This window comes from Mirounga angustirostris, unplaced genomic scaffold, assembly GCF_029215605.1.
Source record: "Mirounga angustirostris isolate CCGP_5_RB_7025 unplaced genomic scaffold, mMirAng1.0.hap1 SCAF_6, whole genome shotgun sequence".
Taxonomy (NCBI): domain Eukaryota; kingdom Metazoa; phylum Chordata; class Mammalia; order Carnivora; family Phocidae; genus Mirounga; species Mirounga angustirostris.
This window is the reverse complement of record NW_026991714.1, coordinates 89,691,631-89,713,151: the sequence shown is the minus strand read 5'-3', so window position 1 is coordinate 89,713,151 and position 21,521 is coordinate 89,691,631. Positions and strand designations below refer to the sequence as shown.

The window sequence follows — 21,521 nt, the reverse complement described above, 5'->3', positions numbered from 1 at the left end:
AGGGTGTGCCAAGACTTACCAGTGTTCCAAAGAGAGAGATCTCAGTCAGCACTTAGTTTCAGGTGATTAGAAGCCAGACTGTCAGGCAGCAACTTTTAAAGTTTGCAAATATATATACTCCTGTGGGGCTGCAATTGTAAATTCTGCTGGCTTCCAGACAGTCATCTGGTGTCCCCTGGATGACAGGTGCAAAAATCAGAACTTCAGATGAGTATATATGCTTCTTTCTGGGAGGTACTGGCATGTGTTGTATCGAGGCCAAAGGAGAACACAAAGATGGTGTCCCTGCTTAGGTTCCTTGAGAACACCCCATAGCCTCTAGATGTTTGGCAAACCTGAAGCCTGTCCCTCACACCAAAGGTCAAAAACAGGTAAATAAGCCTTTTTAACAGAAAGACTGGGAGTGTCTTTCAGTCTGCTGTTTATATTAGCCTGGGGATGGTCATAGTCGGCTAAGAACTGTCTCCAATTATTATAGTCCTGTGAAATGAAGGAACATAATGTAATGTTCTTATTGGCCAGAAGAGTGAGTAAGGTGATCCAGGAGTGTTCCCTTTGTGGACCGTGCATGCTCGCTGGTCTTTGTAAGGCAGTGGGAGAACACAGGACACACAGACAATGAGCCTGCAGGCCATAGCATGACAGTGGGAGACTGCAGGGCAAGGGTGTGCCTGCCAGCTCTAGCAGGGCAGTGGAAGAGTGTAGGGCTAGGGCACACCTGCCTGTACTATCAAGTTAGAGAGAGAGTACAAAAGTGTCACATGCCAGTGCCTCTGTCCCCACAGAGAGTCCTTATAGTTCCCTGCCCCTCCAGTAGATGGTTTAACATTAGCAAATGAATCTTCTCCACATATAGTTTAAGCACTTTTAAAACTGCTGCTTTTGTTTGTTTGTTTGATTTTAAAGGTTTATTATTCATTTTAGAGAGAGAGAGAGAGCATGCACAAGCAGGGAGAGGGGCAGAGGGAGAGAATCTCAAGCAGACTCCCCACTGAGTGTGGAGCCTAACTCAGAGCCAAAACCAAGAGTCAGATCCTCAACTGAGTCCCCCAGGTACCCCACAAATTGCTGCTTTTGTGCTAGTCCCCAGGGTTAGTTAGTCTGCATGTAAGCTGGTCATTTCTGTACAGTCCCTGGGTTTCCTGGATGTGGTTTTCAAGGTCAGACATTTTGGAATTTGTATCTCCATTGTGGGTTCCAAAGGTTGGGGTACCTCATGTAGAGCATGAAGCCCTTGCTCCTTAGGGAGAAGCTTTATATTTGTGAGATCCCTCCTGATTATGGATCACCATGCTAGAGGTGGGGTTTTTGGCAAGATCGTGTGTCTGCTTCTCCTGCCCTTCTCAATGTAGCCCTTTTATCCTTTGTTGTGGAATAGCTGTTCAGCTAGTTTTCAGCATTTTTTTCAGAGGGGATTGTTCTGTATGTAGCGATAGATTTGGTGTGTCCATGAAAGTAGATGAATTCAGGATCTTCCTACATTTCCATCTTAGTCCACCTCATCTTACTGAGTTTAGTTTTTAAGCAGAATATTTTTCAGAGCTGAAAGAAATTGGAACAGAAGTAGCCACTAAGAATTAATGTATGGGTTACAATACAGACTAGATTTGTGGACTTTAGCCCTTGGGATATAATCAGTGTTTTGGAAAATATGATTTTGGGGGGAGGGGTTATTCTCTTTAACACCCATCCTTTTGGATAGTTTAAGTACTAATAGCTCCAAAGAGAAACTATTGAAGTCCATTCCATGAATTGAAAATGAGACACATTGTAGTTTTAGAAAATCATTGTCTTATCATCTAGAAAAGCTCAGAGTCCTGAATTAAAATATGAGATTATAAACTGTATTATTCTCTGCCAAACATCTCATTTTTATATTTATTTACCAAGGTGAACATAACAAGGACATCACAATGAGGTGAATTAAGTACAGTACTCCCTTTCCAGGTTGAAATCATTTGGTTGAAAGGAAATTTGGTTTGGGTTATCACATGTTGTGGTGGTATTGTCCTTGTTTAAAAAGAAGTCTTGATAATATCAGAATAGGGCCTGGATCCCCTAGTCAACAAAGGGCCCCTAGAAGTGAATAGGTTGTTCTTTTACATTGAATTTCTCCATTGGGGAGTGTGGGAGTGATGGCTGATCATCTGGAGCAGAGGAGGCTGAACTGAAGTGTGTAATCCTTCAGTTAGACCTGGCTGTAAAGCTTGCTGGGCTATAAGCAACACAGGCCCCAAAGGAATTAGCCAAAAGCCCACTCTTTCTAGGGTCAGAGTCAATTTGGCATTTTCCTATAGCCATCACCTTTGGAAGAAGTCCCACTTCTTTTGGCAAGAACATGCAGAGACCAGCAACAGCCATTTAGAAGGCAACACTGCCTTGCTTCTGAGCACTTAATAATTTATGTGTCCTGGTGTGAGTGTGTGTATATGGTGAGAGGGGGAAGAAGCAGCCCTCAAGGCGTGTCTAGGGCAGGAGGCTAATGAGGGCATCAGAGGGCCAGGAGTCAGCGAAAAGCTATTGTTCCTGGGACAGGTGGAGCTAAGCAGGCAAACAAGGCAGCATTTAGAGTGGGTCAAGTCCCCAGGGAATAGGGCTACATCTCTCAAAATATGGACCTTAGACTTCCTGTATCTAAATGACCCTGCCCTGGACCACAGAATCTGAATCTCTTGGGTGATCCCTATTCAAATGCACATCTTTAACAAATTCCCTAGTGATTTGTAATCATTTTAAAGTTTGTGGGCCAGGGCAGCAGGGCGGCTTGAAATTGGATACTCAGAAGGGCCTAAAGAGTTCAGGAAATAAAAACTAATGTGCAATGGCAGTCCTTTTGTTGGTTGGCTCCTGTACTTCTCGTTGTACTGGGTATGGCCGTGAACAATGGAGGCATGGTGCCAGCCCTCTTGGAGCTAGAAAGAGCCAATAAACAATTGGGAAGTGAATGAAATTACATATTATAGTGAGTGTTAGAAAGGAAATAAACAAGATGCTAACAGAGAAATTGGGGGGTGCTGTTTAGATAAGGTAATCAAAACTGGCTCAAGAATTTGATAGAAATTTGACTGTGAAGCGCCTATAGCTAAATCAGGCCTGGGAGGTGGGGTCAGGAAGCAGATGGAAAGAAAGGGTAGTGTGTGGGGGGAGGAGCTGGGAGGTGGGTAATGGAGGAAATATACATGGAAAACATTAAAATCAGAGAAGAAGAATGGTAAGTAAAACTGGGGATGTTCGGGGACCCAGTTTGATCCCCAACTTTGAGCAAATATCCAATTTGATCATCATATCACCCTAGAGAATCTATATACAGTTCTTAGATAAAAGGATGTGAAAGGGCCACTAAACCTCTTCACAGAAATTAAAAGTAAGCTGTCCCTACTATGCAACTGGTGAATTGCAGACAAAGGCACCTTAAAATAGTATTTAACCATCCAGCCTGTGTGGGTGTCCTCCATTCCAGCCCAACTAAAGAGGGACCTGGTAATTGCTTAGCAGAGAAAAGTGAGTAGAGTGTTTTCTAAAACAAGTAGCATATTTTCCATTATGTAAAAGAGAAAAAATTAACTTTTAGAAAGCCACACCTAGGTTTCACAGACTTCTCTTCGGTTTCGTTCATAACCAGATGGGAGAGCTGGGGAGAGCTGCATTAAAAGCAGCCTGAGCCTCGGAGCTGCATGTGTGGTGTTACATCTGTGTAGGGGCACAATGTGCAGTGTGATTTGTCCATGGGCCTTCTCCAGGGTTTATCTGCGGGGCTCAGTCCTGATGCGACAGGCTGGATGTCTTCTGTTGCCCCCTGGAAGGACATGTGATGGTGGCATAGATTGCTCACAGGTAAAGCCCCCCCCCCCCCTTGTCCTGGCTTTCCTGGTCATCAGGAGGGTATCCCTTTATGGGCCCATCCCACACAGGGTGTCCAGATCCCCGCTCTCCATTCCTATGTTGAGGAACAGCAGGTTGTCTTCAGGTAATGGGTCAGTTTGGGGTGGAGAAGGAATATAGTTGATGACAGCTGGTTGCAGAGTTTCTTCCGTTCTGCTCTCTTGTCCGCAGGTATAGCAGCTTATTTTTTCCCTTTTACTTGGAGGTCTTATACCTTTAGACCTTCATCTTCTCCCTCCTATTTCATTTGCCACTTGTTTTCTTCTCCATTCCTTTAACCTTACTCCCATCTCCTATCTCAGAGAGGAATAAACCAGCCATGCAGATGGATCTCCTTTGACAAATCTCCTGTCTTGTTTTTGCTTCAGGCTGAGTACAAGGGAGGGAGAGGTGGGAGAGGAAGGTGGATGACAACCCAATTACTACTTCTAGCCGTAACTGGGTCTCAGCATTATACCTCACTCCCTGTGGGAGTTCAGAGGCCTCTGAATGTGAGCTGACATACTCCTATGCTTTGAAATTCTTTGCTGTGTGTGTTGCATGAACACTTGGTTCAGGTCCAGAAACACTGTCTAAGCACCCACATGGTGCCAGATTCTGTGCACCATCCTCAGTGTATGTGCATGTTTGCTTTCCTCTCCTTTAGAATTGGAAAGGAACTTAGAAGTCGTCAAGTCTCAGGCCCTTTATAGACAGATGCAGAAAGTGGGGCCATGGGAGATAAAGTGATGAGTGAAGGCGTCAGAGTTGGTGTAGCATTTGGCCTCACACATGACCAGAGCTCTGCCCAGTGGTCTCTGGGGTGTGGAGATAATTCATAATAAACCCAGTGTTCAGTCCTTGAGTGTTTGCCATATGCTGGTGCATATGTACATATCTACAAAGTGCATTTCATGCCTTCCACTTAATTCCAAGAACAGGTGCCATTCTTACTGTTACTATATATATATATATATTATGTATATATTTATATATATACATAATATATATGAAGAAACTAAGGTTTAGAATAGCGAAGATGCTTGCCCAAAGTCAGATGCATAGAAGGTAGCAGAGCTGACATGCCCTCTTTTACTTTGTAGAATATATAAGAACACATGGAATCTACAAGAAGCAGCAGGTTCCACACCCTTCCTCTAAATGTAGGGATGGAGGGCCTTCCTTCCTTCCTTCCTTCCTTCCTTCCTTCCTTCCTTCCTTCCTTCCTTCCTTCCTCCCTCCCTCCCTCCCTTGCTTCCTTCCTTCCCCCCTTCCTTCCTTCCCTCCTTCCTCTCTTCCTCTCTTCCTTCCTCTAAATGTAGGGATGGAGGGCCTTCCTTCCTTCCTTCCTTCCTTCCTTCCTTCCTTCCTTCCTTCCTTCCTTCCTTCCTTCCTTCCTTCCCTTTCTTCCTACCTTGTATTAGTCTGCCAATACTCTATTAGAGCTACCATTAAAAAAAAAAAAGATACTACAGACTAGAGGTGGGGTCTAGTTCTAGTTATTTTCTCAGTTCTGGAGGCTGAAAGCTCATGATCAAGGTGCTGGCAGAGTTAGTTTCTCCTGAAACCTTTCTCCTTGGCTGGCAAACGGCCACTTTCTCACATGGCCTTTCCTCTGGATGCATCCCTGGTGTGTCTCTCTCTGTGCTTATAATGACACTAATCATATTGAATTAGGACCCCACCCTGAGACCTCATTTTCCCTTTAAAAGCCCCATCTCCAGAGACAGTTACATTGAGGGTTAGGTCTTCAACATATGAATTTGGGGAAGACACAATTCAGTCCATAATGTAACTCTTGGGTATTGTGAATAATATTGCTATGACTATAGATGCACAAATACCTGTTTGCGTCCCTGCTTTGGGGGTATATATGCAATAGCAGAATTACTGGATCATATGGTTGTTCTATTTTTAATTTTTTTGAGGAAATGCCATACTGTTTTCTATAGCAGCTGCACCATTTTACATTCTCATGTCATCATTTCTTAATTTTCAGAATAGTTTGCTCTTTTTTGAAAGGTCACTCTGATCTCTAAGTTCCTCCAGTAGGAAGCTTGTCTGGAATTGTTCTTTTTGTCTCCTGGATGCCTAGAACTCTTCCCAGAAACTTGGTGCCCTTGCTCCTATGTACCTCCTGTCAGTAACCTCAGGCTCTTACTTCCACACTCAGCTGCTGGGAGAACATCCCAGAAAGGAGGAGGGAGCAGTAAAAAAGTGACCTGATCTCAGGTACATGCCTCATCTGAGCTGTGGGCTCTCAGTCAGCAGCTCCTGAGCACAGAGGAGGTTTGTACCTTCATCTCTGAGCGTGACAGAGGAGGTATCTGGAGCCCGCTTAGCAGTGAACAACTTTGAAAACACTGCTGGGGGCTCATATTTACTCACGTCAACAGAATGGATGAGGGTATGTGTGTAGGAATAGGTACTCTGTGAGGGGAGGGGTTCGGTGTGAAGAGATGTTGGAGGTGGGCGCTTATGTGAGGTAAGGTGTGAGGGTATATAGGCGGGGAGGGGTGTGTGTGTGTTCCGAATAGATGTGAGAGTGGGAGTATGAGGGCGTATATATGGTGTGTGTGTGGTGGGGTGTTTCTGTGTGTGTGTGTGTGTATGTGTGTATGTGCGTAGTAGGGGATAAAAATGGTGAGTGTGAAGGGTAGAAATGAGAGTGTATATGGGGTTATTTGGGGGTTAAATGTATGTGCAAGTAGTGTGAAGGTGTGGGGGTTGGGCACGAGGGTGTGGAAAACAGGAGGTGAAGGTAGGGTAGGGTATAAGGGTAAGCATGGGATGGGAATGGGAGCGTGTGTATGGAGTAGGGTGTGGTGGTTGGGTACGAAGGTGGACGGTGGAGTGTGAGTAGAGTATGTATATACTGGAGGGTCATAGTAGGCACAGGATCAATGGCTCCGCTCCAGGTAGCCACCCCTGCCAGGAGCTCTGTGGGTGGAGGAGCTTCTGAGGCCTGCAGAGCTTTCCTGTTTGCAGGGGAGTGGCACCCCGCCAAGGCTTCAGGCACATCTCATTTTCACCTGGTCAGGGGAATTAATTTGCTGGGCATCTGCATCATGGCAGGATACGTGCGTCAGTCTGTATGACTCTGTTCTGATTAAGAACCATGGGAGAAATTTAAAATGAGAAATGAAGGGAGTGGGAAGAGGGTTGTTCTGGGAGCTAAGAAATTCCTTCTCCCTCGGTGGCTGGGCGGGGTCACACTCAGTGACCAAGGCCCTCTCCCTTGCTCCCTGCACTCTGCTTTTGATACAGGCAGCTAGAGCCATCCCATGTGTGAGAAGCAACTTCAGAAGACAGACATGCGTGCCCGCATATACCCTCCCAGATACAGATGTAGATCAGGGAGCCCAGAAGCACCTCCCAGAAGCCAGGCGGCCTCTGCAGCAGTAACTCTTTATGCACTGCGGTCTGCTGCAGTCTTCATGGTTAAGGGATGCTGGCTTTTATGAATGGTAGCCTGGGAGGGGCCTAATGTCACTTGCTCCTGATGTCAGCACAGTGAATGAAACACTTGCAAAGCGTAAAGCCTCAAGCACCCGGGCAGCAGATACCATCTCAGATTGGCTCTCCTGGTGCAGCGTCTCCTCTTGACGAAATCACCAGTCCCATGTGTGACATATAAAGCCATATACGTTAGGATTGCAATGAGGCAGAAACTGAGGCTGCATGTGGAATAATGTGTATCTGATTCTGGCACAATCAGCTCTGCCTGAAGCCGCTGGGGCTGAGATCCTCCCCCCCTGCCAGCCGCTGGAAGAAGGGGTTTTGCAGAGCTGCGGACTCACCGCTGTGTATTAGGCAGTTACTTAGCTAGCCCGATGTTCTGCTTTTGCTGGCAGAATTCCTTGCTGAAGCTCCAAGCCCTGGAAACTGATCTGTGCTCTGCAATTTTGACAAACCAGGAAGAAGCTGCTCAGGTGCATGGACCCAAGGACCCAACCCCAGCGTCGACCCAGAGTGTGCCTGTGGAAGGCGCAGATGCTGCAGGTAAGAGGCACGGCTGGGGACAGGTCTTCACTTGTACTCTGAGGAGAGTTCAGCTTCTTGCTGCTTTCCTAAATGTGGCCTCCTGTGGGAAACCATGCCTGGTGCAACAGAAAAGCTGAGGAGGTGCTTGAGTTGCAGTGGGGGAGCTGAGACGGAGCAGGAGGAATTAAGGTGTGTTCTGATATAGAGCATTCTCTCCAGCTGGGGGCCAAGCATCAGACTTAGGCATAAATAGGTGTCAGGTGGAAAACACTCACCACAACTCCTGGTCCTAATGAATTCCGACTTGGTCTCCTGTGACAAACAAGTGGTGTGCTTATTTTCTATCACTGGTTATAGATAATCTGTACTGTCTTGATACTCATGGTATTTTTGAGGTATTCAGTGATGGGAGAGTTTTAACATTACTACTTGCTTTCTTCTACTACCTGCTTGTAAGATGATTCATCAACATAGGGAAAGTGGAGGTGAGTGGTGTAGCTCATTCTGATCCTATATTGCCTTTTTCTGTCTTTTTTTTTTTCCGCATTAACTTCTGTGTTGAAAAGTCTCAAAATTGGTTCCATTTGTCTGACAGTTTCTCTGGTTTTAACCCCAGGGATGGTAGATTGCCTAGTAAGCAGAAGGCAAATTAATGCTCCCAGGAAGACTTAGTTAGGAAAGAAACACTAATTTATATGAGTAGAAATGAGAGCACAGCTTATCTTTTATAATACAGATGGGCCAGAGGTTTGCAGGCTGGTTTCTGGATGGCTGATAAAAATAGGCTTAGGTGAACTTGCTTCATGAGATGTCCTTTATCTCCAGGAATTGAAGGAAAAGATTAAAAAAGGTAATGTGTTTCCGTGTCATTGTTAACAGCTCATTTAAGACATTCCTGCTTAAAACTGATCCATATGGTCTAAGTAGGTAAAACCATAATCTCCAGTGTTTATTAAGTATATTAATTAATAATTAAGTATATTAATAATGGCGGCTAATAGTAGCTACTATTAATAGCTTTATTATTATTGAAGATTTATGTGATCCAGGCACTGTTCTAAGTACTTTCTATATTTTATATTAAATCCTTAAGCTAATCTGTAAAATAATATGCTTCATAGTTGGCTGTCCTTATCTCCTGGTGAGCTCCCCTTGCTCTGCTGGCCATTGTGTTTTGAGGAGAGGCAAATAAAAGGGGGCAGGACCCAATGTCAGTCCAGTTAGAGTTTTGAGTCAGATTATTAGATACACTTTTTTTCTTCCACCAACCCCAACAAACAACATATAAAACACATAATGAAGTCTTAAGCCAGATACACATTAATTTTTGAGTTGTCTGATGTTTTGTATAGCTACACAAGTATCTGGAAGAGAGTTATAAAGTATTTCCATGTTGGATATAGATATATCTTTTCTATTTTAAATCATGACTTTTATGTGCATATATGTGTCTTATATTCTCCAAAGGTTAAGAGTAGTTATGCATTTTTCTCATTCTGGATGGACAGGATTTTGAACAAGCTTATTAACACTCCTTGTATAATGGAAATGCATACTGAGTTTATGTAGGAATTGCCCATACCAAAGGAATGATCCATACATTTCATGTTAAGTGTCAAGTGGCAGAAATGAACAGAAGGCTCCTTACAGAGGAGACTTGTTTTGGATGCTGAATTTTCCAAAATGTAGGTGAATTTGAGGTGTCTCAGTGCTCTTTCAAGAGAGTCTATGAAAAAGAGGTTTTCAGTCTGTGCATGTGTGTGTGTGTGTGCGTGTTCGTCTCCACACACTAGTCAAGAATATTTCTGGCAAGTTTTCAAAGATAAAATCCATAAAATCTTGATGTTTTTCACCCTTGTAGAGCTTATGAATAAGGAGTCTCATGTAGCCAAAATGACTCCATAAGAGTGAAGAAGCTTCAGCCCCTATATTGGACCTTGTAAGACTTTGACGCATTTCTTCTCTAATTTTCCAATAACCCTTTGACACAATCTGGAAACCACCTGCTAGATGTTTTCAGGGACCTAAAAAGTGTCTTCATTTGGCAGGGATATTGCCAAAGGAGCAGGCATTTGGAATAGGTTTTCAGAGATTAATTTATGGGATCTTGTTCTCATTGGCTTCCAAGATGAGTGTTTATAGGAAGGTCATATTATCTTTTTAAAATTTATTTAATTAATTTTTTTGGTCATATATTTCCTAAACCATATGTCACTCAGAAAGAAGAAATGTTTACTCATCTTAAAGGCTCAGGGACTGTGGAAGGATTTCTGGAGTGATCTTTGACCACCTTGAAACTAATTTTTATGTGTGTAAAAATCCCTGTTGAGAGTGTGATCACATAAGATTAGTACAGAGGGCAATAAGTCTATAAAAGATTTATATAACTTAAAATGTTCTCCTACCCAAAGTCTAACTTCTAGCTCTGAGCCTTACATGTATATATTCAATTAGTAATTTTTGATGTCAGTAATTGGTATAACAAAGACAAAGCCAACAGGTGATTTTTTACAGGACTATCTGGATATAATATGCTACCAATGCACTATTAAAGGCAAACATTTATAAACATAAATTGACCTGACTTAAATAGGTTTCAAGCTTACTTTAGACTCAATTAAGGCACGACAAGTAAAGTATGTAGGCATTTGAAATGATGGCCTCTTGAGATCAAAGTATGGGTTTTAACTTGGATTTATGGATTACAAAGGTCAGTCCTCCCTAGTAAAATATCTGAAATGCATCCCCATTCTGGAAATGCAATTATAAACTGCACTTGCAGCAAAAACACATTTCGTGCCCCCCCTGGAGGAGCACTGGGTTCTGAATATTGTTGGTGAGCCTTTCTGAACATCATAATTGCCAAGAAGCTTTTCACATATGGGGATTCTTAGTCCTCCTCTCTAGACAGTCTGAGGTGGAAGTCCTGTAATCTTCATATTTCATAAACACTCCCAAGTAGTGGGAACCATTATTTAAGTGTCTTGAATTAGGAGAGAGAAGGTCAGGTTCTCTCAGGTCCTCTTTGATTTTGCTTTACCTCCATTTCCTGGATGACATAGACTTATAACTCAGTGTCTGTGACCAGTCAGCTCAGTCCATTTACTTTAGGAGGAGAAAGGTGCTCCAGCACCCAAGTCCTCAGGCTAGAAATATGTGGGATGGAACATGGACAAGGGATAGGGACAGATTTGAGGGACGTAGAGGCCCTTAGAAAAAAGTTATAGACGGACGCCTGGGTGACTCAGTCGTTAAGTGTCTGCCTTCGGCTCAGGTCATGATCCCAGGGTCCTGGGATCGAGCCTCACATCGGGCTCCCTGCTCTGTGGGAGGCCTGCTTCTCCCTCTCCCACTCCCCCTGCTTGTGTTTCCTCTCTCACTGTGTCTCTCTCTGTCATATAAATAAATAAAATCTTTTAAAAAAAGAAAAAAGAAAAAAGTTATAGATAGGGAACAAGCTACAAGATAACTTTAAGACTGTACATAGGGTAGGGGCGCCTGGGTGGCTCAGTTGGTTAAGCCACTGCCTTCGGCTCAGGTCATGATCCTGGAGTCCCAGGATTGAGTCCCGCATCGGACTCCCTGCTCAGCAGGGAGTCTGCTTCTCCCTCTGGCCCTCCCCCTTCTCATGCTCTCTCTCTCTCTCATTCTCTCTCTCAAATAAATAAAATCTTAAAAAAAAAAAAAAAAGACTGTACATAGGGTAACCAGTTGTCACGGTTTGCCCAGGAATGTCTAAGTTTTAACACTGAAAGTCCCACATGCTGGGAGATTCTCAGTCCCAGGCAATCTGTGACAGCTGGTCACCCTACCTGTAGGTTGCAAATTGCATAATTTGAGATGGAAACCTGCTCCACACTTAGGCTTAAAATCCCTCTAACTGCTGAAGCAAATGCTTCCTCTGTTGCATTAGTAAGGATCTATTCTGGTGGTGTTGAATAGAAAATAGAATGAGCATTGTCTTTCAACTGCTTGTCATTTTCAAAGTTTGCAGACAGACTGTTGGTTCCACACGACTGAGCATAGTAACCCCTGTTCTGTCTGAACATGGGTGATTGATGGTATGGAATTTGTAGCAAAAGCTGTCACCAGAGATAACTGAAGACTTATTACTAGAAATAATAAACAACAGCAGTTCTTAATTAATTCTTTTATTGTAAAATTTTGGTTTTCAGCTTTCTATTTGGGTAGGAGCTTTGTTCCTAATGTTGATCATTAGTGGGAACTAATGTAATATATCTATTTATAGGCTGTAATTTTTCCCATAAAGAATTCTGCATAGTGTGTAGGTCTCTTTCTGATGTACGAGTTAGGATGGGGCAGAGTTAAAGAGAACCTGACCTTCTCTCTCACATTTTAAGACACTGTCGACTTGACCAGATGTTCCCAATTACTTGGGAGGACTTACTAAACTTACAGATAGATGTCTTGGCCTCTCCACCCTAAAATGCAAAATTAAAATGTAGGGATAGGGTCTGGAAATGTCCATATTTGAAAAACTCCCCCTGGTAATTCTGAGGCGCAGAGAGATTCAGGAACACTTTCTGGAACACAGTGCTCTAGTGTTTCTCTAGGGGGTGCCTTGAAATGTGTTCTTGCTGCAGGTGGAGTTTATAATTAGCTTTCTGGAACATGGGGGCATCTCAAGTGTCCACTAGGTGGATCATTCACCTAACTTGAGGTTTCATCCTATCTGGCAGTGGCCCCGCACAGTGTTTGAAAGTTTGTAGGACGGGGTCTCCATTACTTCAACCTCGTAAGTGTGCACAATTCCAAATTTAATTTAGAAACTTTGTTCATTATGGGTCTATGTGTATGTATGTTTGTTATTTCTAAATCCGTTCTGAAACTTTTTATATTTGCAGTATGTATGACCTGTTGCTTTAACTAAGAAATGGCTACCACCATGGAAAGTAGTGCTTCATCTTTTTGTCCTAAATTGGTTCCTTTAAAGCAGTGGTTTTCAGCGAGGGTTGATTTTATTTCACATTCACCCACCCCACCCCACCCCACCCCCAGCCTTGCGGATATTTGGCAATATCTAGGGACATGTTTGGTATTACAGCTGGAAGATAAGTGCTACATCTAATGAGTTAGAGGCCAGGGATGCTGCTGAACATCCTACAATGCACAGGAACCCCCTGTGTCCACCCCCACTGCCCCAAGAAAGAATTGTCTGGTCCAAGATGTCAATATGCCAAGGTTTAGAAACCCTCCTTTAAAAGCCTTTAAATGCATAACATCAGCATTAGCTAATAATGACATTTTCATTTGTGTTAGACATTGTTACCTAGGTTTTCCTATTTTATCTTCACAACCCTATGAGGTAGGTGCCATTATTATCCCCAGATGAAAGATGAAGAAATAAGCTTAGAGAGTTAGTATAACTAGTTGAAGTTCCCACAGCTACTGAGTGGTAGAGGTTGGGAAGAAATGGGAGGAGGGGAAGGGTTTCCCCAGTCAGACTCCATAGTTTAGTGCTTCACACTATGTTATTTGCTATCCAGTCTAAATATTAAGTCCCCATAGTTCTAATATTCTAGAATTTGAAATTAAGCCCATAGCCAATGTATATACTCTCTACTAATGTGTTTTGAAAGTCATGTTTTCTTTATTCACCCCTGACTTTGTTTTGTCAACCTGATGTGACCTAGATTTGTAGTTGATTGACCTGTTAACAACCTCTCCTCTCATAGTCATTTCAGCTCCTATGATCTAAACCATCTCTAGAACCTTTCTTGTGCCTTTCTTGATATGCATTTACCTGACCTTCATAGTGTATTCCAGATGGAGTCAAATAGAATTTTATTTGTAAATATGATACGATTAGGGGAAATGGGCAAAGTGTCCAAGGGCTCCCTCTATTATTTCTTACAACTACATATGAAACTATAATGATCTCAATAAAAAAAAATGAATACCTAAAAAATATGGGCATGAGGATGTTTTATTAATTACAAAATATTATGCATGTTGGATTGTTTTCTAAACTCTTCCTAGAGATGCATACTCTTTTCTTGGATTTTATGTCATTATCACTGTATATCATTAGAGCTCCAAAAATCCCATTCCCTACTAAACTTATAGTTTAGTGCTTATTAAGAGTATATGGATAGTTTTCTCCAGCTATATTGCCTACTGGCCCACATTGAAGGTCATCTGTCACTATTGAGCCTCCTCATGCTTTGTGACCTGCTTCTGTGGTTGCTTAGCATTTTATTCTTTGAAAAATTTATCAATATCATCTGCATACTCAGACTCATGACTCTACTTCCTCCTCTATGTCATTTTTGAAATGCAAAATAAGATTAATTCAGTATCCATTTGCAAGGATTAGTACTGATGTGTCCATCAAAAAGATACTAATTCAACTCTGTTCTTTACTGCATATTGTTAAGTGGGTTTTGTAATCCACTGCAAAACATTTAGCTCAGTCATCATTTGGTTTTGTTTTTAAATAACTTCTGATATAAAAACCATGCCATGGACTTCTTGAGAGCCCAAATAAGTTACATTCATTGGCTCTGCCTTGTTTAGAAACATAGTTCTTTGCAGAACTTGATGTGCAGGTTGAGTGATCTTGGACAGGTGATTTGATCTCTCTGTGCATCAGTTTCCTTTTCTTTAAAATGGGAAAAAAAGAATAGTATCTACTTCTTAGGATTATTTGAGACAAATGTAGAATAATACATATGAGGCACTTAGCACATCCTTCTTAGTAAATGCTCAATAAATGTCAGCTATTATTTTTTAAAAAGCTGGTCATTCTTGCCATAGTCAGAGCTTTTGTTGCCTTTCTTCCAGTTGATAATGCTTACATTTGTCTTTATCTACTGTCATAATTCTAACTACTTTCAAGGTGTGGAAATGCTATTAGTATTGTTCATTCCCTAGGTCCCCTCTGGACCCTTGCATTTGATTGACATTATACTAATTCCCTTAAGCAAAAGATACTTATAACAGCAATAATCTATAGAGCGGATGGTTGAATAATTACCTCCTTTTAAAGTTGAAACTATATTTGTTACCATAAAATCCATCCTGTGCTAAACCTATGAATAACTTGGCTGAAAATGATCTTTACTGTTAATTTTTCTTTGATGCTCTTATAACCATCTTCATAGTATCTGAAAGCGGGAGCTTCACATTAACCCCTTGTTTTCTTTTTTTTTTTAATTATGTTATGTTAATCACCATACATTACATCATTACTTTTTGATGTAGTGTTCCATGATTCATTGTTTGCGTATAACACCCAGTGCTCCATGCAGTACATGCCCTCTTTAATACCCATCACTGGAATGGACAAATATAGCTATAAAGCCAATCAGGCCTTAGGTAGGTAACATTCCAGGGTTCCTTTGACTCTCTGACCCCAAACCATCAGGCCCAGAGCCTGGCCTCCAGCCCCAATATCCTTATGACCTTTGGAATCATCCAGCCTCCAGAACAAACCTGGACCCAGCCTTGGCTATTGCTTCCATCTTCCAACTTCAGCCTTGGGTTTGCCACAAACTGTGGGTCCTGGCTCCGCTCACGTTTGACATCTCCTGATGTACTGACCCTGGTCATATTTGCTGAGTTGGCTTTTGCCTTCCAGACAAGGTTTTCACTTCTGGCCAGCACTTGCCTATTTATACCATTATTTTTTTTAATTATTATTATTATGTTATGTTAATCACCATACAGTACATCATTAGTTTTTGATATAGTGTTCCATGATTCATTGTTTGCGTATAACATCCAGTGCTCCATTCAGTACATGCCCTTTTTAATACCCATCACCAGGCTAACCCATCCCCCCACCCCCCACCCATCTAGAACCCTCAGTTTGTTTCTCAGAGTCCATAGTCTCTCATGGTTCATCTCCCCCTTCAATTTCCACCCCCCTTCATTTTTCCCTTCCTGCTAATGTCTTCTTCTTCTTCTTCTTTTTTTTTAAACATATAATGTATTATTTGTTTCAGAGGTACAGGTCTGTGATTCAACAGTCTTACACAATTCACAACACTCACCATAGCACATACCCTCCCCAGTGTCTATCACCCAGCCACCCCATGCCTCCCACCCCCCACCACTCCAGCAATCCTCAGTTTGTTTCCTGAGATTAAGAATTCCTCATATTAGTGAGATCATATGATACATGTCCTTCTCTGATTGACTTATTTTGCTCAGCATAATACCCTCCAGTTCCATTCACATCATTGCAAATGACAAGATTTCATTCCTTTTGATGGCTGCATAATATTCCATTGTATATATATACCACTTATTTATGCATTCATCTGCCAATGGACATCTTGGCTCTTTCACAGTTTGGCTATTGTGGACATTGCTGCTATAAACATCGGGTGCACATACCCCTTTGGATCCCTACATTTGTATCTTTGGGGTAAATACTTAGTAGTACAATTGCTAGGTCGTAGGGTAGCTCTATTTTCAACTTTTTGAGGAACCTCCATACTGTTTTCCAGAGTGGCTGTACTAGCTTGCATTCCCACCAACAGTGTAGGAGGGTTCCCCTTTCTCTGCATCCCCGCCAACATCTGTCATTTCCTGACGTGTTAATTTTAGCCATTCTGACTGGTGTGAGGTGATATCTCATTGAGGTTTTGATTTGGATTTCCCTGATGCCGAGTGATGTTGAGCACTTTTTCATGTGTCTGTTGGCCATTTGGATGTCTTCTGTGGAAAAATGTCTGTTCATGTCTTCTGCCCATTTCTTGATTGGATTCTTTGTTCTTTGGGTGTTGAGTTTGATAAGTTCTTTATAGATTTTGGATATTAGCCCTTTATCTGATATGTCATTTGCAAATATCTTCTCCCATTCTGTCGGTTGTCTTTTAGTTTTGTTGACTGTGTCCTTTGCTGTGCAAAAGCATTTTATCTTGATGAAGTCCCAATAGTTCATTTTTGCCCTTGCTTCCCTTGCCTTTGGCGATGTTTCTAGGAAGAAGTTCCTGCGGCTTAGGTCGAAGAGGTTGCTTCCTGTGTTCTCCTCTAGGATTTTGAAGGACTCCTATCTCACATTGAGGTCTTTCAACCATTTGGAGTCTATTTTTGTGTGTGGTGTAAGGAAATGGTCCAGTTTTATTCTTCTGCATGTGGCTGTCCAATTTTCCCAACACCATTTGTTGAAGACACTGTCTTTGTTCCACTGGACATTCTTTCCTGCTTTGTTGAAGATTAGTTGACCATAGAGTGGAGGGTCCATTTCTGGGCTCTCTATTCTGTTCCATTGATCTGTGTGTCTGTTTTTGTGCCAGTCCCATACTGTCTTGATGATGACAGCTTTGTAATAGAGCTTGAAGTCCGTAATTGTGATGCCACCAGCTTTGCATTCCTTTTTCAACTTTCCTCTGCCTATTCGGGGTCTTTTCTGGTTCCATACAAATTTTAGGATTATTTGTTCCATTTCTTTGAAAAAAGTGGATGGTATTTTGGTAGGGATTGCATTTAATGTGTAGATTGCTCTAGGTAGAATTGACATCTTCACAATATTTGTTCTTCCAATCCATGAGCATGGAACGTTTTTCCATTTCTTTGTGTCTTCCTCAGTTTCTTTCATGAGTATTTTATAGCTTTCTGAGTACAGATTCTTTGCCTCTTTGGTTAGATTTATTCGTGGGTATCTTACGGTTTTGGGAGCAATTGTAAATGGGATCGACTCCTTAATTTCTCTTTCTTCTCTCTTGTTGGTGGTGTATAGGAATGCCACTGATTTCTGTGCATTGATTTTATATCCTGCCACTTTACTGAATTCCTGTATGAGTTCTAGCAGTTTTGGGGTGGAGTCTTTTGGGTTTTCCACATAAAGTATCATATCATCTGCAAAGAGTGAGAGTTTGACTTCTTTGCTGATTCGGATGCCTTTGATTTCTTTTTGTTGTCTGATTGCTGTGGCTAGGACTTCTAATACTATGTTGAATAGCAGTGGTGATAGTGGACATCCCTGCCGTGTTCCTGACCTGAGGGGGAAGGTTCTCAGTTTTTCCCCATTGAGAATGATATTCGTGTGGGTTTTTCATAGATGGCTTTTATGATCTTGAGGTATGTACCCTCTATGCCTATACTCTGAAGAGTTTTGATCAAGAAAGGATGCTGTACTTTGTCAAATGCTTTTTCTGCATCTATTGAGAGGATCATATGCTTCTTGTTCTTTCTTTTATTAATGTATTGTATCACGTTGATTGATTTGTGGATGTTGAACCAACCTTGCAGCCCAGGGATAAATCCCACTTGGTCGTGGTGAATAATCCTTTTAATGTACTGTTGGATCCTATTGGCTAGTATTTTGGTGAGAATTTTTGCATCCATGTTCATCAAGGATATTGGTCTGTAATTCTCCTTTTTGATGGGGTCTTTGTCTGGTTTTGGGATCAAGGTAAGGGTGGCCTCATAAAACGAGTTTGGAAGATTTCCTTCTATTTCTATTTTTTGGAGCAGTTTCAGAAGAATAGGTATTAATTCTTCTTTAAATGTTTGGTAGAATTCCCCTGGGAAACCATCTGGCCCTGTGCTCTTGTTTGTTGGGAGATTTTTGATGACTGCTTCAATTTTCTTAGTGGTTATAGGTCTGTTCAGGTTTTCTATTTCTTCCTGGTTCAGTTTTGGTAGTTGATACATCTCTAGGAATGCATCCATTTCTTCCAGGTTATCAATTTAATTTGCTAGCATAGAGTTGCTCCTAATATGTTCTTATAATTGTTTGTATTTCTTTGGTGTTGGTTGTGATCTCTCCTCTTTCATTCATGATTTTATTTATTTGGGTCCTTTCTCTTTTCTTTTTGATAAGTCTGGCCAGGGGTTTATCATTCTTGTTAATTCTTTCAAAGAACGAGCTCCTAGTTTTGTTGATCTCTTCTACTGTTCTTTTGGTTTCTATTTCATTGATTTCTGCTCTGATATTTATTATTTCTCTTCTCCTGCTGGGTTTAGGCTTTATTTGCTGTTCTTTCTCCAGCTCCTTTAGGTGTAGGGTTAGGTTGTGTATTTGAGACCTTTCTTGTTTCTTGAGAAAGGCTTGTATTGCTCTATACTTTCCTCTTAGGACTACCTTTTCTGCATCCCAAAATTTTGAACAGTTGTGTTTTCATTTTCATTGGTTTCCATGAATTTTTTAAATTATTTTTTAATTTCCTGGTTGACCCATTCATTCTTTAGTAGGATGCTCTTTAGTCTACATGTATTTGAGTTCTTTCTGACTTTCCTCTTGTGATTGAGTTCTAGTTTCAAAGCATTGTGGTCTGAAAATAGGCAGGGAATGATCCCAATCTATTGGTACTGGTTAAGACCTGATTTGTGACCTAGGATATGATCTATCCTGGAGACTGTTCCATGGGCACTAGAGAAGAATATGTATTCCATTGCTTTGGGATGGAATGTTCTGAATATATCTGTGAAGTCTATTTGGTCCACTGTGTCATTTAAAGTCTTTATTTCCTTGTTGATCTTTTGCTTAGATGATCCATCCATTTCAGTGAGGGGGGTTGTTAAAGTCCCCCACTATTATTGTATTGTTGTTGATGTGTTTTGTTGCTTTTGTTATTAATTGCCTTATATAATTGGCTGCTCCCATGTTAGGCGCATAGATATTTACAATTGTTAGATCTTCTTGTTGGATAGACCCTTTAAGTAGGATATAGTGTCCTCCCTCCTCTCTTATTACAGTCTTTGGTTTAAAATCTAATTTGTCTGATATAAGGATTGCCACCCCAGCTTTCTTTTGGTGTCCGTTAGCTTGGTAAATGGTTTTCCACCCCTTCACTTTCAATCTGGGGGTGTCTTTGGTTCTAAAATGAGTCTCTTGCAGACAGCATATCGATGGGTCTTGTTTTTTAATCCAATCTGATAGCCTGTGTCTTTTGATTGGGGCATTTAGTCCATTTACATTCAGGGTAACTATTGAAAGATATGAATTTAGTGCCATTATATTGCCTGTAAGGTGACTGTTAGTGTATATTGTCTGTGTTCCTTTCTGTCTATGTTACTTTTAGGCTCTCTCTTTGCTTAGAGGACCCCTTTCAATATTTCTTGTAGGGCTGGTTTTGTGTTTGCAAATTCCTTTAGTTTTTGTTTGTCCTGGAAGCTTTTTATCTCTCTTTCTATTTTCAATGACAGCCTAGCTGGATATAGTATTCTTTGCTGCATATTTTTCTCATTTAGTGCTCTGAATAGATCATGCTAGTCCTTTCTGGCCTGACAGGTCTCTGTGGGTAGGTCTGTTGCCAAATGTAATGTTTCTACCATTGTAGTTTACAGATCTCTTCTCCCAAGCTGCTTTCAGGATTTTCTCTTTGTCTGTGAGACTTGTAAGTTTTACTATTAGATGTCAGGGTGTTGACCTATTTTTATTGATTTTGAGGGGCGTTCTCTGTGCCTCCTGGATTTTGATGCCTGTTTCCTTCCCCAAATTAGGGAAGTTCTCTGCTATAATTTGCTCCAATATACCTTCTGCCCCCCTCTCTCTTTCTTCTTCTTCTGGGATCCCAATTATTCTAATATTATTTCGTCTTATGGTATCACTTATCTTTCGAATTCTGCCCTCATGATCCAGTAGTTGTTTATCTCTCTTTTTCTCAGCTTCTTTATTTTCCATCATTTGGTCTTCTATATCACTAATTCTTTCTTCTGCCTCATTAATCCTAGCAGTTAGAGCCTCCATTTTTTATTGTACCTCATTAATAGGCTTTTTGATTTTGACTTGGTTAGATTTTAGTTCTTTTATTTCTCCAGAAAGTGTTTCTCTAATAACTTCCATGCTTTTTTCAAGCCCAGCTAGTATCTTTAACATCGTCATTCTGAAGTCTAGTTCTGACATCTCCCTAATGTCTGAATTGATTAGGTCCCTGGCAGTCGGTACTGCTTCTTATTCTTTTTTTGAGGTGATTTTTTCCATCTTGTCATTTTGTCCAGAGGAGAATAGATGAATGAGAGAACAAAATGCTAAAAGGCTAACAACAACCCCAGAAAAATATACACTAAACAAATCAGAAGAGACCTGAAACCAGGGGAAAAGGAAGGGAAAGAAAGAAAAAAGAAAAAAAAAGAAAAAGATAAAAACAAAGAAACAAACAAACAAAAAACAGATAAGATCAAATATGATCAGGCTGGTGCATAGATCAGTGCCACACACTAGATTTTGGGTGTATTTTGGTCTGTTAGAAGAAAGTGCCTCCCAAAATTTTAAAGAAAGAAAAACTTATATATGTACAAAAATAAGGATAAGTATGATGAAGGGATAGAATATGACTGTAAGGATGAAAATTATAAAAGATTTTATAAAAGGAATTGATAAGAAGTTGGTTGAAAAAAGAAAGAAGAGGATTTAAAAAAAAAAAAAAGGAGAGAATGTGATCAGGCCGGAGACTAGAACAAAGTCATACACTAGAGATTTAGGGTATATTTTGGTCTGTTAGACGAAACTGTATCCTAGAATTTAAAGAGAGAACAACTTATATATATATATATACATATATATATGTATATATATATATATACACACATATATATATGTATATATATATGTATATATATATATATATACACATACATATATATATATGTATACCAAAAATAAGGTTAATTATAATGAAGGGATAGAATATGACTCTAAAAATGAAAAATAAAAAAGATTTTTTAAAAAAGGGATTGATAAGATGTTGGTTGAAAAAGCG

General features: G+C 40.9%; 1 protein-coding gene across 6 annotated transcripts in view; it reads left to right on the top strand.

Annotated features, from left to right (window-relative positions):
• FAM13C (family with sequence similarity 13 member C) overlaps positions 1–21,521 on the top strand; it is a 153,092-nt gene that overhangs the window by 99,193 nt on the left and 32,378 nt on the right. For 3 of the 6 annotated variants that reach the window (XM_045877885.3, XM_045877880.3, XM_045877879.3), the window contains one exon: positions 7,716–7,863. In XM_045877885.3, the coding sequence (XP_045733841.1) occupies positions 7,716–7,863 (148 nt within the window). The remainder of the gene's footprint in view (positions 1–7,715; positions 7,864–21,521) is intronic. The other 3 variants (XM_045877884.3, XM_045877883.3, XM_045877881.3) reach the window with 1 other exon arrangement.